At 42.3% G+C, this 18,889-nt stretch overlaps 1 protein-coding gene across 1 annotated transcript; it reads right to left on the reverse strand.

Annotated features, from left to right (window-relative positions):
- Positions 1-578: 578 nt before the first annotated feature.
- Positions 579-12,068, reverse strand: LOC139324384 (vomeronasal type-2 receptor 116-like). Its single transcript, XM_070954096.1, has 6 exons — positions 12,033-12,068; positions 10,560-11,411; positions 5,772-5,999; positions 4,822-4,948; positions 3,991-4,726; positions 579-741 (listed from the first exon to the last, which is right to left on the reverse strand). Exons 1-6 carry the CDS (start codon positions 12,066-12,068, stop codon positions 579-581), a joined length of 2,142 nt encoding a protein of 713 aa, XP_070810197.1.
- Between the last annotated feature and the right edge of the window lie 6,821 nt (positions 12,069-18,889).

Raw genomic sequence — 18,889 nt, forward strand, 5'->3', positions numbered from 1 at the left:
TAGTCTGAAAAAATAATAATATCTGGAGTATGACCATTATCCCAAATCGTGCCTTGGATAATCTGGGGTACATCCATGGTCATCTCATTGGGGTGAGATGGTTTCTCAGATCACCTAGTTGCAAATTCCAGGCAGATCTTTTGAATTTAGCCCATTTTTCATAGGTATTCCCTACACTAGAAAACTGCCAGTGTTTGCTTGTTTCAGAAAAAAATCATAAGCCCTAACTTTTTAAATGAAAAGTTTGTTTGTATTTAACTCCACTTCTTTTTCACATTCTAGTGTGCATATGGATGAAGATGATCAGTCAAGACAAATTTACAATTAATATTTAATCATATATTTAGTCAGAGCTGTCTATCATACATGAACTATGTCCCTACATCAATTTATCCTTATGCCTTTATGGTCCCCATTTATAATTGCCTTCCAGAAAGGGGGGGGGAGTTCTGATCTATCTTAAATCTCAGACAAAGGCCAATCTTCTATATTGCACATTGTTCTCTGGCTTAAATGTGCCAGTGGGAAAGATCTCCAACATCTATAGATAAAAGATATCAGGAAAATGGAAAGATTTGTTAAATCTTTCTCTTCATGAGCTGATGTTTATCATTCAGTTCAGGTCTCATCGCAATGATAAAACACTTGGGAAGGAAGATGCACATCAATAATCCAGCACTGGAGGAGATCATGGAGAAGATCTCCACAGCCAACATATATTTTCCCCTTGTGCTTAAATAATCCGGATAGTGTTTCAAACATCAGTACTGTGAGTGGGAGGGGTAGATATGGCGGGAGCAGGGGGCCATATCATGTTAGGGGAGCGCGCACCCGCTGTCTACGAGCGGTGGCATGCTCCGGCCCCCTAGGCTCCACCCGTTCTCCAGGTTGCATAGACCCTCAGGGCCCAGGCCTTCGGCTGATGCTGTGCAATGCCAGGTCCGTAGTAAATAAAGCCCCCCTCATTTGTGATCTTATTCAGGAGGGGGGTGCGGACCTGGCAGGTATTACGGAGACCTGGTTGGGCCAGGAGGGGGGGGTTCCCCTCGTTGAAATGTGCCCACCAGGTTTCCACGCATTCCATCAGCCAAGGTCACAGGGGAGGGGCGGGGGGGGTAGCGGTTATCATTAAAGAAGGCCTGAGACCGAGGGAGGCCACTGTTCCTCAGACGGCCGGCTGTGAATCCCTCCTTGTGAAATGGGGTCACGGGGTTCAGAGGGGTTTGCTGATCACGTACCTGGCTCCCTGCCACGTGGCAGCAGCCCTGCCTGAGCTACTCAACGTCATCGCCGCGGTGGCGGTTGATACCCCTAGGCTTATGGTCATGGGGGATTTCAACCTGCCGTCCGTGGGTGAGGCGTCAGAGGTGGCTCAGGAGTTCATGGCTTCCATGACAGCCATGGACCTGACCCAGTTAATTCATGACCCTACCCACACGGGGGGAAACACGCTGGATCTGGTTTTTGTCTCTGGACAGTGGTTGAGTGATCTCGAGATAGGGGATATAGTCATCAAGCCCTTGTCATGGTCTGATCACTCTCTCCTTTGTCTCGACCTTCGAACCGCTACACCCCGCCGCAGGGAGGCGGAGCCGGTAAGATGGTTCCGCCCCAGGCGCCTGATGGAACCTGATAGGTTCCAGATGGAGCTTGGGCCATTCCCTGAGGCTCTGGCACACGCCTCGACTGGAGACCTAGTGGCCGCCTGGGATAGGGCGGCCGCTGGAGCTCTGGACCGAGTCGTGCCTTTGCGGCCTCTGACCCGGCGCCGATCTCATTTAGCTCCTTGGTTCACTGAGGAGCTGAGGGAGTTGAAGCGCCGGAAAAGATGCCTAGAGAGCAGTTGGAGGGCCAGTCTTTCTGAATCTGACCGGACACTGGTAAGATCTCATATTAGGAATTACCTAGTGGCAATAAAAGCAGCGAAATGTAACTATTTTGCTGCTCTTATTGCGTCATCAGATAATCGCCCGGCCTCCCTGTTTAGGGTGACCCGCTCCCTGCTCCACCAGGAAGCGCGGGAGGACCCCTTGGAGGGTAGAGCCGAGGACTTTGTTCAGTATCTGTATGACAAAATCACTCAGATTCGGGAAGATCTGGACTCCGACTGGGTAGTCTCAGGGGGAGGGACTGGGGCAGGTCTTGAGAATGTTATCTGGGATGAGTTTGATCCTGTGACCCCTGAGGACGTGGACAGGATTCTGGGTAGACTGAACGCGACCACCTGTTTATTGGACCCGTGTCCCTCCTGGTTAGTGCTGGCTTCTCGGGAGATGACACGAGGCTGGTTCCAGGGGATTATAAATGCTTCGTTGGGTGAGGGTGTCTTTCCTGCCGCCTTGAAAGAGGCGGTGGTGAGGCCTCTCCTCAAGAAGCCTTCCCTGGACCCGGCAATGTTGGTAAATTATCGTCCGGTCTCCAACCTTCGTTTTGTGGCGAAGGTTGTTGAGAGTGTGGTTGCGCAACAGCTCCCCCAGCACCTGGATGAAACGACGTATCTGGATCCGTTCCAGTCGGGCTTCAGGCCCGGGTACAGCACGGAAACGGCATTGGTCGCGTTGGTTGATGATCTCTGGAGGGCTCGGGACAGGGGGTGCTCCTCTGTCCTGGTCCTGTTAGATCTCTCAGCGGCTTTTGATACCATCGACCATGGTATCATGCTGCACCGGTTGGAAGAGTTGGGGGTGGGAGGCACTGTGTTGCGGTGGTTCTCCTCTTTTCTCTCTGACCGGTCGCAGTCTGTGTTGACAGGGGGACAGAGGTCGACCCCGAGGCCCCTCATATGTGGGGTGCTGCAAGGGTCGGTCCTCTCGCCTCTCCTGTTCAACATTTATGTGAAGCCGCTGGGCGAGATCATCCGTGGTTTCGGGGTGGAGTACCATCAGTACGCTGACGACACCCAGCTGTACATCTCCACCCCGGATCACCCCAACGATGCCCTTGAAGTGATGTCCCAGTGCCTGGAGGCCGTACGGATCTGGATGGGGAGGAACAGGCTCAGGCTCAACCCATCCAAGTCCGAGTGGCTGTGGTTTCCGACGTCCCGATATAGGCAGTTGACGCCATCACTGACTATTGGGGGCGAATCATTGGCCCCCACGGAGAGGGCTCGCAACTTGGGCGTCCTCCTGGATTCACGGCTGTCTTTAGAAGAGCACTTGACGGCCGTGACCGGGAGGATTTTTCATCAGGTTCGCCTGATTCGCCAGTTGCGTTCCTTTCTGGATCGGGACTCGTTACGCACGGTCACTCATGCCCTCGTCACCTCCCGCCTGGACTATTGCAATGCTCTCTACATGGGGCTCCCCTTGAGGAGCACCCGGAGGCTCCAACTGGCGCAGAGTGCGGCCGCGCGGGTGGTAATGGGAGCGACATGGCGCTCCCATGTGACACCTCTCCTGCGCGAGCTGCACTGGCTCCCGGTGGTCTTCCGGGTGCGCTTCAAGGTTTTGGTTACCACCTTTAAAGCGCTCCATGGCTTAGGACCTGGTTATCTACGGGACCGCCTACTACCACCAATAGCCTCCCACCGGCCAGTTCGCTCTCATAGAGAGGGACTCCTCCGGGTGCCGTCAGCCAAACAATGTCGGCTGGCGACCCCTAGGGGGAGAGCCTTCTCTGTGGGGGCACCTACCGTCTGGAATGAGCTCCCCCCGGAGATACGGAGGATCCCGGATCTGCGCACCTTCCGCCGCGCTGTGAAGACCTTTTTATTCCAGCAGGCGGGCTTGGCCTAATCTCTTCCCTTTTAAATATGTAAATTTTAATCTGTTTTTAAATTATTGGGGTGTTTTAATCTGTCTGGGCCAAAATAATTTAATTTGATTTTATTTGGTTTTTAAATTTTTTATGTCTATGTTATTTTATTGTTTGGCTGTTCACCGCCCTGAGTCCTTCGGGAGTAGGGCGGTATACAAATCGAATAAATAAATAAATAAATAAATAAATAAATAAATAAATAAATAAATAAATAAATAAATAAATAAATAGGTTGGGATAAAGCATAGCCAAACATTGCAGAAGACCAACATGCTGAAGGTGATGAATTTGGCTTCATTGAAACTGTCAGGTAACTTCCTAGCTAGAAAAGCAGCAGAGAAGCTAACCAGAGCAAGGAAACCCATAAAGCCCAAAACACAGTAGAACATGACTGAGTCTTCATTGCACTCCAGGATGAGTTCTTCAGATATCGAGTGAGCATCAAAATCTGGGTACGGTGGGGATATTATCAGCCGCACAGCACAAAAACACATTTGAACAAGGGAGCAGGCTAGAAGAATAAAGCTGACCATTCTTCCCCCCACCCATTTCCTCAATCTGGAACCAGGTTTGGTGGCCATGAATGCGAGAACCACCACAAAGGTTTTGGCCAAGACACAAGAAACCGCCACAGAAAAGATGAGGCCAAAAGATGGCTGTCGAAGGAGACACACCATCGTATTGGGTCTCCCAAGAAATAGAAAGACACAAAGGAAAGAGAGAAAGAGGGAACCTAGGAGAAGGTAGGTGAGATTCCGGTTGTTGGCTTTGACGATGGGAGTGTCTTTGTGTTTCATGAAGATTGTGATGACCAAAATTGTCATTAAGGAAAAGCAAAGGGAAAGAACAGTCATAGTGATCCCCAAGGGTTCTTCATAGGACAAAAAAGTGATCTGCTTTGGAATGCACATAGTTTTGTCAGGATTTGGATATTGATCTTCTGGACACGGAGAGCAGTCATCCACATCTGGAAAAGAACACATGGATTGGAATTGATACCGTGGATTATAGACAGTGTTGTACCCTCATGGCTTAGTCCCATTATATTTGGAAATTTCCTACCCTTCTCCTTTGATATTTTCCCCCCTGGACACAAACGGCAACCGTAGCAGCAAAAGGACTTCCCTTCTATCTTTTCCTTGCTGTGTCCTGCCTCACAGGGATCATTACACAGAGATAGAGGTAATGCCTATCAATGAATGAAGAATATTTTAAGATGGAGAGGAAAAAGAAAGTGCTTGGAGAGATATTGTTACTGTGGAATCAACTGCATAATAATGGATTGATAAGGAGAAGTCATATGATTACATCATTTTGAGATCTAATTCGTCTGAAATAATAACTCATTAAATATCTACAATTATTGATATCAATGACTTTGTATATCCATCAGCCCCATTTTCCAAAGATAAGTTTTGTGCTGGTTAAAGATGTTTTTCCCAATTTCTTATTTTTTCAGTCACTAGACTGATGAAATTTAGTAGACTGGATTGTAGCTTTCCCTTCAAAACCATGCATTGCTAACAAAGGGTCAAAGTAATGAGTACCGTATTCTATACCATGGGTGTCCAACTCGATTTCATTGAGCGCTGCATCAGGGTTGTGTTTAACATGTGAGGGGGGTTCCAGATTGATGCCACTCATTTCTGGTGCAGCTGTGGTGGCCTCCGCGGTCCCGCCTGGCTCCCTTTTTGGCTGGAATGACCTTGGCTGGGATGACCTCTGTATTCCCTGGCAGAGGCATTGAGGACCAGTCCTTCACTGTTTCCATGATGGCCCCCAGGCCATACCTGAGCACCCCATGGGCCAGATCTGGCTCGCAGGTCTTGAGTTTGACACCTCTGTTCTATACCAACTATTAGAAAAGTAAACATTCTTACAGATAATTTTTTCCTTCCCTAGAATATTGGCATTTAGGCTAGTTCAGAGAAGATGCTCTAAGACTTTCATCATTAAAGCTATTTTAATGCTACATCAATGAAGGCAGACCAGTCTACATTCAGACAGCTAACCTGATTAAATCCTACTGGCCACGTGATGGAATCTACAGAAATATTGAAGAACTTCTCGGCTGGAGCTGTGGGATCTACCATCCCAACTTTGATCCTAACAAAGGACTGGTTTGGGAATGTGACCCAGTTGATAATATCATATCCACCGATGAATTCTCCCTTTTCATCAAAGGAGATCTTCTCACCAACACTGTTGTTGAATCTGACACTTCTCAGAAAAGAATGAAGCTGAAAAACAGGGAGCTGAGGGACAGCCAGAGAGGGACAAAGAGAAAAAAGGACAGAGAAGAGAGGGGAAAATCATATATTCCAAACGTACATATGGATGTTTCTTTAAACAAAGAAAATATTAAAACTGTATAATATTTTAGTTCTAGGCCAATATCATACAAATGACATGACCATCATTCCAACAGAGGGGCAGAGGTAGAATATTAGGTTACTGAAAAAAAAATTAAGGTAGAATAGCAAAATAAGAAAACCAGCAAAAAAATTAATTAGCAATTAGTTTAATTGCTAAAGCCACATAGCCAGATGACTCCTGATAAATAGCTAAGCAATACTAGGATGAACTGTATTTTTCAGAGTATAAGACGCACCTTTTTCCCCCCTAAAAGGGGGTGAAGATTTTAGGTGCGTCTTATACACCGAATGTAGCCCCGCCCACCCACTGGCCCCCACCCTTTGGCCTCTGCCTCCCATCAGTTACCTCCTTTCAGCAAGCAGCAAGAAGAAACAGCACTTGTCAGCTTCAGCATAGCCTAATAAGCACAAGTTGATTGGATCAGCCTCCCGACTCTCAGCTGTTTTTCTCTCAGCTGTTTTGCATGGGCCTTTGCTGCTTGCTGCAAGGAGGTAAATTGCTGGAGCAGATTTTTTTTTCCTTGTGCTAATCAAGGTATGCTGAAAACAAAAATGAAAGTAAAGCAGGCTGTTTGCTGCAATGAGGCAAAATTGCTGGGAGGCAGAGGCAGAGGCAGATTTCTTTTTCTTGTTTTCCTCATCAAAAAAGGTAGGCGCATCTTATAGTCTGGTGCGTCTTATACTCTGAAAAATGCGGTATATGGCTATAAAAATTGAATGCTATTCTTACTTATAAACAGCCTTATACTTGTTGTAGCCATGTGAAGGTTTGATTTGAATTATTGCAGTTACAATTCAACAGACTAGAAGCAAGATAATAACAAGATAAAACAAAATGTAATTGGAAAAGTTTATGTTTATCTATGTATATACTCTCTCTCTCACACACACACACAAGCAAACACACTTTCCAGTTACGTTATGTTTTATCCTATTATTGTCTTATACATTTGAATTATAGGTAAGGGAATGTAGTCCTTCTTTATGGTTAATAGAGTATATTGCTAATACCGATAGTAGAGTGGGCAGTCCTACAGGACTTTGCCTATAAATGCAAAAGAATAAAGAAAGCAGCTTGGAAGAATCACCAAGAAAGTTTTGGGCAATTCTGTCAATTTCATGGATAGAAGCACATTCTAAGAAATGGGATTGCAATTTTATAGAATTCAATTTACAATTTTAATATAAGCTTATCAATATTTCAGTTGGGATCACTTCCGGTTTGTCATCATGGAGACACAGTCAAGGGAAAGCAGGGCTCTGCTCTCCATGATTCATTTCATCCTGCCAGAGGGCCCCCGTGGGGTGAAAGTCACCCCGTAGAGGTGACGATTTAGGGGAAAATCCTGTAGATCACAGGCAAGTCCGTTTGATCCAGGAAAAGCCTCCAAACTGTCAGGAGGCAGGATTAGTTGCCTTCATGTAGCAATCCAAAACCATCGACAACTGAAAAGAGAAAAGCTCTTGGTGATGTTGGAGCATCCTTAAAAGTTCATCAACATCTTCTCTGAAGCTGGGTAAGACTACTTTTTCTCCACCTCTTTGAAAGATTTTTCCTGGAAAGGATAATTCCCAAAAGAAAAGAAAAACTCCCCAGACGTGGCTGGAGGATGGGGAAAATAGGGGGGAAAACCCTTTGCTAGAGGAAGAACAAAGTGGCAGCCAAATGAAAGGGGTCCCCAAAATAGAAATCAAAATAGAATATCAGCATGAACATAAAAGAAAAAAAAAACCTGTATACGGCAAACATTGAGGATTTTTAAAGTTGTTTTAAAATTTCAGAGTGCCTGGAAAGCTCAAAATAAACTAACTAAAGAATACTAAGGAATATTATTGGTGTCACGAATCCTCAACGAATTAATTGAGGAAAAGTGACATCTGGTAGCAATAGGAGAAAATTGTTGAAATGTCCTATATGTAAACAGAAGAGGAGACTTCAAGTTCAGACATAAACATTTAGCAGTGGCCTTGAAGTGGGGAATTTATCAGTTGAGCAAGACACAGCTGGAAAAAAGAGCACCTCACTGTTTATTACTTGGTTTAAACCAAATGGTTTATTTAAAACCATTGTGGATTACAAACATCAATTTATGTGGATTTATTGATAGGGGTTTATTCATTGGACAAGACAAGTTGATTATGCAGGGCTTGGATTTTTGATTACAAACTTCAGTTGAACTGTAACTGGAGAGAGCTGGTTTTAAAACTTTAATTTGTTCAGGTGGACTCAGCTATTGGACTATTGGAAGCAATGGATAGAAACTAATCAAGGAGAGAAGCAACTTAGAACTAAGAAATTTCATGACAGTTAGAACAATTCATAAATGGAACAACTTGCCTGCAGAAGTTGTGAATGCTCCAACATAGGAAATTTTTAAGAAGATGTTGGATAACCATTTGTCTGAAGTGGTGTAAGGTTTCCTGCCTGGGCAGGGGGTTGGACTAGAAGACCTCCAAGGTCCCTTCCAACTCTGTTATTCTATTCTATTGGAATTTGCTAGATTATAAAGTTTATAACGAATGAAGAGTATATGTATTGTATAATTACTGTAAATGCTGTAAGTTTGGAGATGGAATTTAAACTGTTTTTGGATAAGTTGAATAAACTTGGCCATATTAGATAAAGTTAATATTTACTGGTTATTAGTTATTAGATAAAGCTAATATTTACTGGTTATTAGATATTAGTTGGAGAACTGAATACTTGTTGGGGGGGGGAATAAAAATGAGTGCCCCAAATCTCACCAAAATTGGCAAAAAACTCTCCTCTTCAGCACCTTCATCGGGGGCTTCCAGTCCTGTAAACCAAAGATGCATAGAGCTAATGAGAAAAAAATTACAATGAGGTAAAAAGTGAGATAAAGAGTAACCAACATGAGATGGAAGAAAAAATTGACAATGTAAATGAGCAAGTCCTTAACTTAAATTCCCAACTAGAAAATTTCCAACAAAGGGTTACAGAGAGTGAAAAAAGAATTCAGAAAACTGAAAATAAAATAGAAGAAATGGAGAACATAATGGAAGAGATAAAAGAAGAAAATCAAAGATTGGCACAGGCAAATAAAAATCTGGAAGGTGCAGTAGTAACATTAGAAATGGAAAAAGCCTATATATGTCTCTCTCTCTCTCTGATTGTGTGTGTGTGTGTGTGTGTTTATTTATATGTATATAAAGATTTCAGAATATACCTGAAGATCAGGAAGAAGGAATGGAATTGATGGAATTTATTACAAACCTGATGGCAAATGCATTGAAAATCAAAAAACCTTTAATAGAAGAGGAAATTGATCAAATTTACAGATTAAACTCAAGTTATGCAAGAAGACACAAATTGCCTAGGGAGGTCCATGTTAGATTTGTCAGGAGAACAATAAGAGGTGGAATATTGAAGAGAGTGAAGGGTTAGGGTGAAGGGTTGAAGAGATTAGGGTGTTGAAACAGATCCCTCAGAAGATAAGAGACCTAAGAAAACGATATCAATTTTTGACTACAAAGCTAAATGAAAAAGGAATAAATTTCAGGTGACTGGTTCCAGTGGGGATCTTAATTAATCGGAGCTCTAGAAGATATAGATTGGACTCCATCTTCAAGGCAGAGGAGTTCTATGAGAGACATGCAAGCATTTTTGAACAGAAAATACAATGCGCACAAGAAGATAAGGAAATTAAAAGAAAAAAAGAAGAAAAAAACAACAGAAGACACAGTGTTACAAAAGGAAGAAAAAGACAAAGAGAAAGGAAACATAGATCAAGATAAGGGACTAATGAAAGAACAAAGACTGAAAATGACCACTAGAAAACCAAACCCTAAATATAATTAAGGAAGATGGAGAAAAGAAATGGGATCCTCTCAAGGAATATAAATGAACTAAATTCTCCTTCTAAAGAAAGGAAAATTTTTACACAATTATGAAACTTGGGGACAGAAATAATTTGTCTGCAAGAAATACACATAAAGAAACACAGTAAACTTTTAGAATGCCCCAAAATTGGGAAACTATATTTCACATCAGGGAAAAAAAAAAGTCTTGTACGACTGCCCACCCTATTATTGGTATCAGCAATATATTCTGTGTCTATGGAGATTCTCAGTCATCCAGGTCATGGTTGTCTCAAAGGTAATTTTCAAAGAGGCTACTGGACTTTCTTGTTTTTCTTGAAGAGGTTTTGCCTCTCATCCAAGAGCTTCTTCAGTTCTAAGTGAATGGTGGGGAATGGAAGGATTTATATTCCTTGAAGTCATCTGGTCATTTGCACTCTTTCTGAGAGTCATTGAGGATACTTAGAGGTCTTCAAACAAAATAAAAAAAAAGTCCAGTTGCCTCTTGAAAAAGCACCTTTGGGACAAGCATGACCTGGATGCCTAAGAATCTCCACAGACATACAGATATGGTTGTCTCTGCACTAATCTGCTTACAGGACTTACCTGCCACCACACTTGATTGTGAAACTGTTTCTTTTCTTTTTTCACTATTGTTCTGTGTCTGGACTTGGATAAATACAGAGATTGCAAAGCGTGTGCCACAGCATAGACTGCGTTGTAAATATTATAACTCTGTCCACTGGTGCGTGTTTCAAACACAGATGTAGGAAGGGTCTCAATCTTCTCCTGTCCCGTACAAGTTACCTCAGATGTCTCCGTTCTTGAGTTTGAGAAGAAACAACCAAATGCCTGTTCCCAGAAATCTTTCCGAAAATGATCATGATGGTCATTGTTTGGACTTAGATTGTGAAGAAATTCTTGGAAATCCTGGACCTCTTTTGTGTGAACTGCAAAGGATAAAGCCCCATGTAGGAAACTGATGTCCCATAATTTATGAAGGGAAAGTGAGGTGAAGTCTGTCTGAGCATTTATAAGCCAGATTTTTTGCTTCTTTGGTATGTCCTCCACTTCTGAAAACCAGAGGAAACTTCTCAGAATTGTTATGGTCTGAATTTTACCATACACAATTATGACATTGGCCCTGCTCTTCATGAGAACATGGTATATACGTAGCCCATCATCCATCATATTCGTAAAATCATTATAGAAATCTACTTTTGGTAACTCTGCTATGAACTCAGTGCAGATGCCATACTTGGAAAAGGAAGGGACCACCTCCTGGACAAATTTCTCTGCTTTCTCATCCTTCACTACAAGAATCCCAACCCAGATCCATCTTAAATTCTTCAATAGGTGCATGAGGCCCTTATGTTCGTGGGACTCATCTGGAAACATTTGCTGGAAGAAAACTGCTTGAGTCTCTTTCTCCATGGCTGGAGCAGAACCATAGGTCAACTAAAGGAAGACAAACAAATGGAAAGGTCTAAGTGAACTTCCGACACTGTACATTCATTTGAGTCTTTGGGTGCCCTTTAGTTTACATACTGAAACATGCAATTAGTTGTGTTTATTTAGAAATCAACCAACATGTCCCTCTATATCATGAGGTAAAGAGGAAAAGAGAGGGTCAAGCTATTCTCCAAAGCACCTGAAAGTAGAACAAGATGTAATGGATGGATACTAATCAAGGAGAGAACCAGGTTAGAACAATGAATAAGTTGCCTTCAGATGTTGTGTGTGCTTCATCCCTGAAGGTTTTAAAGAAGAGATTGGAAAACCTTTCATCTGAAATGGTATAGGGATTTCTGCCTGATCAGACAGTTGGACTACAAGACTTCCAAGGTCTCCTACAACTCTTAATTCAGTGTCTGGCACTGGGGAATGTTTTTTCTAGGCCCAATATCCCCACTGTCTTTTCAGATAGTTATGAGTACTCATGCTGTTATGGTAATCCTATCAAGCAAAAAATAATATCCTGGAATCTGAAAGTTGTCTCCTTTTATTTTAGAGAAAGAAGCACACATATCTCTGGAGAGATATGGCAATATAATAATGAATATCTTCTGCACTTTGTACCTGAGGAACTTTGTAGATGCACAATACAGCTGCCATGTGAAGTGAAATATCAGGTCCCCCAATCACTGCAGCCAAACGTTCTGGGACCCCACACTTGTAGTTAGGGATGAATTTGCCGTGAGTGAAAGGCAGAAGCATTGAGGCGAAGTAAGTCCAGCTTGGACTGAAATGGCTGTTAAAAATATGGAAGCCCAGCGTGACATTGGGTAGGATCTGACGATGTTCATTGATCTCTTTTAGAGTAAACGCTAAAGCCAGGACATGCTGGTAATTCTGAAAACATACTCTGTAAAGAATTTTAAAAAATACATTAAAAAATGCCTGCTTCACACCAGGGCACCTGCCATCCTTCAGTTCAACACATTTCATGGAATGTGTCAGTGCAACATCTAGAACCATTGAAATCCAATAGCAGAAAAAGAGCTAGTGGTATTTTGAGTCACCCTTTGAGTTATTCGTTTTCTTGTTAATTTATTCATTATTTTTATATTAGTTCAGGTTTTGTCAGATGATGGACATGTGTTTAGCCCAAGCGTGTTCAAACTCAGTTACTGATGATTGACCCATTGTTGTAACTTAGGCCCAAGTAGTTATTACCAGACACAATCAGTCCTAAACAAATGTATTTTATTAGAACAGCTGAGAATTACTTCATTCTCAGCTTAGTCCAAATAAATTCCAAAACAAATTCTTCATAAGCAATCCTCCGGCCTTATCACCAACCTTTGTCTTCTTTGGCATCCTGCCAAAGGCTTTTCTTGGCAAAACCACATGAAGTTCAGAAGCAAGAGATGCCGACAAGAAACAAATGTAGCAACGTTGCTTTCCTACAAAGATCCCAAGAGCTGTTGCTGTTCTTTTAAACCTTCTGGGGGGGAGGGGCAATCATCTCCTGACCTTACTCCCAAGTCATCCTTTTAGCTGCTCTTGCCTTCTGGCAGCTCTTCGCATGCTCCTCCTGTTCCTCTGCCTCTCTGCTATCCACCTCCGGAGGCTCCAGAGTCCGTGCATCACTCCCAGATGGCCCTGGCCCCATCTTTCCTGACTTGACTACTGCAGTGCTCTCTACATGGGGCTCCCCTTGAAGTGCACCCGGAACCTCCAACTGGTCCAGAATGTGGCCGCGCAAGTAATTATGGGAGCAACATGGTGCTCACATGTAACACCTCTTCTATGCGAGCTGCACTGGCTTCCGGTGGCCTTCCGAGTGCACTTCAAGGTGTTGGTTCTTACCTTTAAAGTGCTCCATGGCTTAGGACCTGAGTACTTACGAGACCACCTTCTGCAACCGATAACCTCCCACCAACCAATACGCTCTCACAGAGTAGGCCTACTCATAGTACCATCATTAAAACAATGTTGTCTAGTAGTTCCAAGGGAGAGAGCCTTCTCTGTGGGGGCACCTACTCTTTGGAACAAAATACCCTCTGGAATACGAACAATCCCAGATCTTCGCACTTTCGGACATGCCCTGAAGACCTTTCTGTTTCAACAAGCAGGGCTAGCATAAACATCTAAATTCTATGCCAAGGTCTTAGCAGATACACTAAGTTGACTCCATTTATTATTTACTGTTTATAAAAAAAAAATTATTATATGTATATGAAATCTTATTCTATTCACCGCCCTGAGTCCTTCGGGAGAAGGGCGGTATAGAAATTCAATAAATAATAATAATAATAATCTCTGCCTCCAATGCAGAGCTCTCGTCTGGGCCTTCCCCTAATTCCAGGACTGTCCCATTGTCGTCCCCAGCCTCCTCACTGTCCGACTCCACTGTCAGCTCCCCAGGCTGCTAGTGGACCACAACACGCATTACCTTTGCTTGGAAGTTCCTTCCAAGCTTCCAGTACACTTTCTATGAAGTAAGAGTTTCTAACATGACTTTTGAATTTTACTCCAGCCAGTTTGAGGTTATGTCTCTATGTTTTTGATTCTTGCTTCATATTGAAAACACTGCCTTCCAAATCTTATTCACACCCTTAATCTATTTAAAGAATTTCATCATGTCCCCTATTTCCCTTCTGTCCTTCAGGCTGTACATATTCAATTCCTCCAAATTCTCCTGATACATTTTGTCCCTCAGACTCTGCATCATTTTTGTGACTCGTCTCTGGACTGACTCAATCTTATCAATTTCTTTTTTTTTTTTAAGTGAGGTGTCCAGAACTGGATATAGCATTCCAAATGGGATCTGACTAAAGCCCTATAAAATGGGATTAGGATTTGCTTTTTCCAGCTCTTGTTCCCTCCAGAAGTTGTGAAGCCTCCAGAAGTTGTGAATGTTCCAACACTGGAAGTTTTAAAGAAGAGATTGGATAACCACTTGTCTGAAGTGGTGTAGGGTTTCCTGCCTAAGCAGGGGGTTGGACTAGAAGACCTCCAAGGTCCCTTCCAACTCTGTTGTTCTGTTCTGTTCTGTTCTGTTCTGTTCTGTTCTGTTCTGTTCTGTTCTGCCCTCCAGTGATGCATCTATTTTTACTAGGCAAAATACTAACACACACACATACATTATTTATACTACAAAAGAAACACTAGCTTGAAATTGAAAGTGCTATTTCCTAATAAATGAGAAAGGCTGAATATCAAACCGCAGCTTTTAAGAATGGCTTATATCCAGAAGGAACTTCCTGAATTTTGGTACCAGAGATCTCAAATGAAATAGTTATCAAGGGAAACATTCCCTCCCTCCAAATCTTAGTGATAGTTACAGCCTCATAAATGAAGCCATAGTTTGGCTATATCAGAGAGATGTAGTTATAGATGTTTAGATGTCGTTTGTTATAATTGGAAATTTGGTCTCACTTTGAATTTAACCTGGGTGCTGAAATTTCATTTCAAATGAAATAAACTTAGGCATGTCGTTTAAGATGCTTCTTTCCGTATATTTAGATAAAAGGAAGATACAAAAACATACGAAATTCAAAGAGAGAAACAAGAATTAGACAAAATTATATTAGAATCAGAAGAAAAGCTGATTTGCAAAATTTATAAATTTTACTACATTATAAAATGGAGGAAGAGATAGTGAAAAATACAATGATTAAATGGGTGCAGAATTTTAATTATACAATAGATTTGGAGAAGTGGGAAGCAATGTGGCAAGTAAATGCAAAATTAACACTATCGGCGGCATACAAGGAAAATCAGCTGAAGATGTTTTATAGATGGCATTTGTCACCGACAAGACTTGCAAAGATATACCCGACCAGTAGTGCAACATGTTGGAAATGTAAGAAATCCCAAGGAACATATTACCATTTAGGGTGGACGTGTCCGGCAGCAAAAAAATATTGGTCAAATTTTAAGAAATGGATAGAACAAATAAATAGAAAAGGAAGAATAAATAGAAAGGAAGCCAAAAACATTCTTGTTAGGAATTTTTACAAAACCATATTCCAAAGAAACAAAATATTTGATGCTACACATTTTAACAGCAGCACGAATAACATATGCAAAAAATTGGAAACCAGAAAGAACTCCAACTGAGGAAGAATTGATAGATAAGATTCTAGAATGCGCTGAGATGGACAGATTAACAAAAGAAATTAAGGAAAAAGAAGAGACAGACTATTATAGAATATGGAATAAATGGTATAATTGGCTTAAGGCTAGAAATAAAGAATAATAACTATAAGGAGAGAAGATTAGAAATACAATATATATATATAACAAAGGTATGGAGTGGAATAAAAATGTATATAACATGAATGTAGAAATGTATAACATTAAAGATATAATTAAAATATATAGATCTCTTTGGAGGGGGAAGGATAATGGAGGGGGTAAGAAGAAGGAGTAAGAAATGAAGACATAAGGGAAGAAAAACAAACTAACAGATGGAAGACGACTATGAAACAATGCTTTAAAATGATAAGATACTTATATGTTGTATGTTATGTAAATGTCATATATGTGTTATAATAAAATTGCTAATTTTAATTTAAAAAAAATAAGATGCTTCTTTCCGGAGCCTTTGTCACGAGAGGAAAACATTTCAACCAACATGTGATTTAGCAGCAGGGTCCAAAATTTGACAATAAATGAATGATGTACTTACACAGTTCCATCCTGAAGTGCCCGAGAAGGATGTTGACTGAAATCAATGGGATCAGAAAATGTATTCAGTACAGATATAATGCCAGCAATGTTGATGTCTCCAAGTTGATGATACGTGTGAAAAATAGGAACAGGCTCCTGAAGGTCACAGTGAAGGCTAGGATCCTTGCATACCACTTGAGGCATCACTATTAACAGCAACTCCATGAAAACTAACAACTTCCATGAGTGCTTTCTTTCTGTGTACAGCTGCCTCTGTCTGCCAGGAGATCTTTGAAGTAGATCAGACTTCTGGAGATGTTTTTCAGACACAAATAGAGGGTGCAACATACTATCAAATCAATCCACAGAGTTCTGGGGCTCCGAACCATGGGATGAAATATCATGGGGATGATAAATAGTATCCTTCAGAGTGAGCTCCTCCTTTTTCCATGGGATTCCCCTAGGATCTGGAGGAGAGAAACTGGCTAATTTCAAAATGATAGTGAGACAGTCACATATGTGAACATCTTCAGTACATGTGAAGGCCTCTTGGGGCAGGAAGGCAGGAGTCACAAGACAAAAAAATAAAATTGTTATATCCCTAAATGAAAATATGTATGTAAATGTAGACATTGCTACATAGATACATTCTATTCTATTCTATTCTATTCTATTCTATTCTATTCTATTCTATTCTATTCTATTCCATTCCATTCCATTCCATTCCATTCCATTCCATTCTATAGAATATTCTATTCTATAGAATATTCTAGTCTATTCCATTCTATTCTATAGAATATTCTATTCTATTCTATAGAATATTCTATTCTATTCTACTCTACGCTACTCTACTCTACTCTATATCCTATCCTATCCTATCCTATCCTATCCTATTTTCTATTCTATGCTATTCCTTTCCACTCCACCCCACCCTACCCCACTCCACCCCACCCTACCCCACCCACTCCAACAACCCCACAGCACTCTACTCTACTCTACTCTACTCTACTCTACTCTACTCTACTCTACTCTACTCTACTCCACTCCACTCCACTCCACTCCACTCCACTCCACTCTATTTTATAATTCTCTAACCTGGAGTCTCTAGTTTAGACTAGTCTAGCCTAGCCTAGCCTAGCCTAACCCTAATCTAATCTAATCTAATCTAATCTAATCTAATCTAATCTAATCTAATCTAATCTAATCAATCTAATCTAGTCTAACCTAATTAATCTAATCTAATCTAATTAATCTAATCTAATCATCTTCCACTCTACTACACTATGCTACTCCACTCTCCATTGCTTTGCTTTGCTTTGCTTGGCTTTGCTTTGCGTTGCGTTGCGTTGCGTTGCGTTGCGTTGCGTTGCGTTGCGTTGCGTTGCGTTGCGTTGCGTTGCGTTGCGTTGCGTTGCATTGTATTGTATTGCTATCAAGGTTCCAACCAATGCCCTAATAAAAGCAGGAGGATCAAGCCATTTAGCAAGAAAACTCCAGTTGTTTATTAGGAGACCCATGTCGGCATGAACTAAGTGAAGCCAGCTCTGACTTCACCCAGTTCGTGCCTTTCCTCTGACCCTGTTGCCTCTCCCCCCAAGGTGTGTCACCAGTCACATTCACCAGCAAACAATTTCATGGGCCATAGAAGTCACTCCCTCCGGCCGTTGTGGGTCTCTGATGTGATGGCCTTGACTTTGTCCAGCTAGGATGTGTTTTGTTTTGACTGAGGTTTGAATTCCTCAGTGCAGGAATTCACATCTCATCCCCATGAATTTAGGTCCCAGCTTCTTGCTGGGGATATTCAACCTTAAGTATTTGGTGGAGAGGTAGACCTTCTCCCCCAACTGGACTGGCCATTGTGGGGCTCGGCCTGTTGCTTATAGGTTTGTGCCACCTTAGCTAGCACTTTCTTGACATTTTCCCATGCTGCTTTTAGTGTTGACAGCCAATCGATCAAACTGACTGAGGAGGGAGGGATTCCCTTGGGTATTTCAGCATCGGTACGAAGTCCATACCACTTACTACCTTGAAAGGGATTAATCCCGTGCTTCTGTGAACAGTATTATTGTAAGCAACCTCTGCGAATGGCAGGAGGTCCACCCAATTGGACTGTTGGTAGCACTTCAGATATACTTCTACCATGGCATTAAGTCTCAGCACCCCGCCATTGGTACTCGGATGGAAAGCTGAGCTAAGGCCCTGGATGACCCAATGGATCGCAAAAACTCCCTCCAGAACTTAGCCGTGAACTGGACCCCTCTGTCCGAGATGATTCTGTGTGGTACCCCATCCAGGTGTGCTTCAGGAAGAGTTTGGCCAGCTGGTGGGCTGAGGATAGTCCACTGCAGGTTATGAAGTGTGCCTGATTGGAGAATAGGTCAATCACAGTCCAGATCACTGTGTTCCCCCCGTTCTTTGGTAACTCTACTATAAAGTCCATTGCAATTTCCTCCCATGGCCTCATTGGCTCTGCCATCTGTTGCAGCAATGGAGGTGGGTTCCTGATCTTTTTTTCATAGTGGCACAGATGGTGCAGCTTTTTACATAACTGTCCACAACTTTCTTCATGCCAGGCCACCAGAATTGTTTCCTCACTAAGGGTAAAGTTTTTAGGAATCTGGCTGGCAACATAGCAACACCCCAGGTTCTCTCCCCCCGCATGTCACTCTGGGTCGAATTCCTGGCTGCCTATTCTTACACCCTTCTTCACCGCTCTGGCAAGTACCTTGCCCATGCTGATGCTCTCAGCCGCTGCCCCCTTCCCATCTCTGTATATGATCCCTCTCCTATCTCTCCTGTCCTTCTCATTGACTCTT

The sequence above is a fragment of the Pituophis catenifer genome, unplaced genomic scaffold (genome assembly GCF_029215685.1).
Source record: "Pituophis catenifer annectens isolate HBS135680 unplaced genomic scaffold, rPitCat1.0.hap2 SCAF_15, whole genome shotgun sequence".
NCBI lineage: Eukaryota > Metazoa > Chordata > Lepidosauria > Squamata > Colubridae > Pituophis > Pituophis catenifer.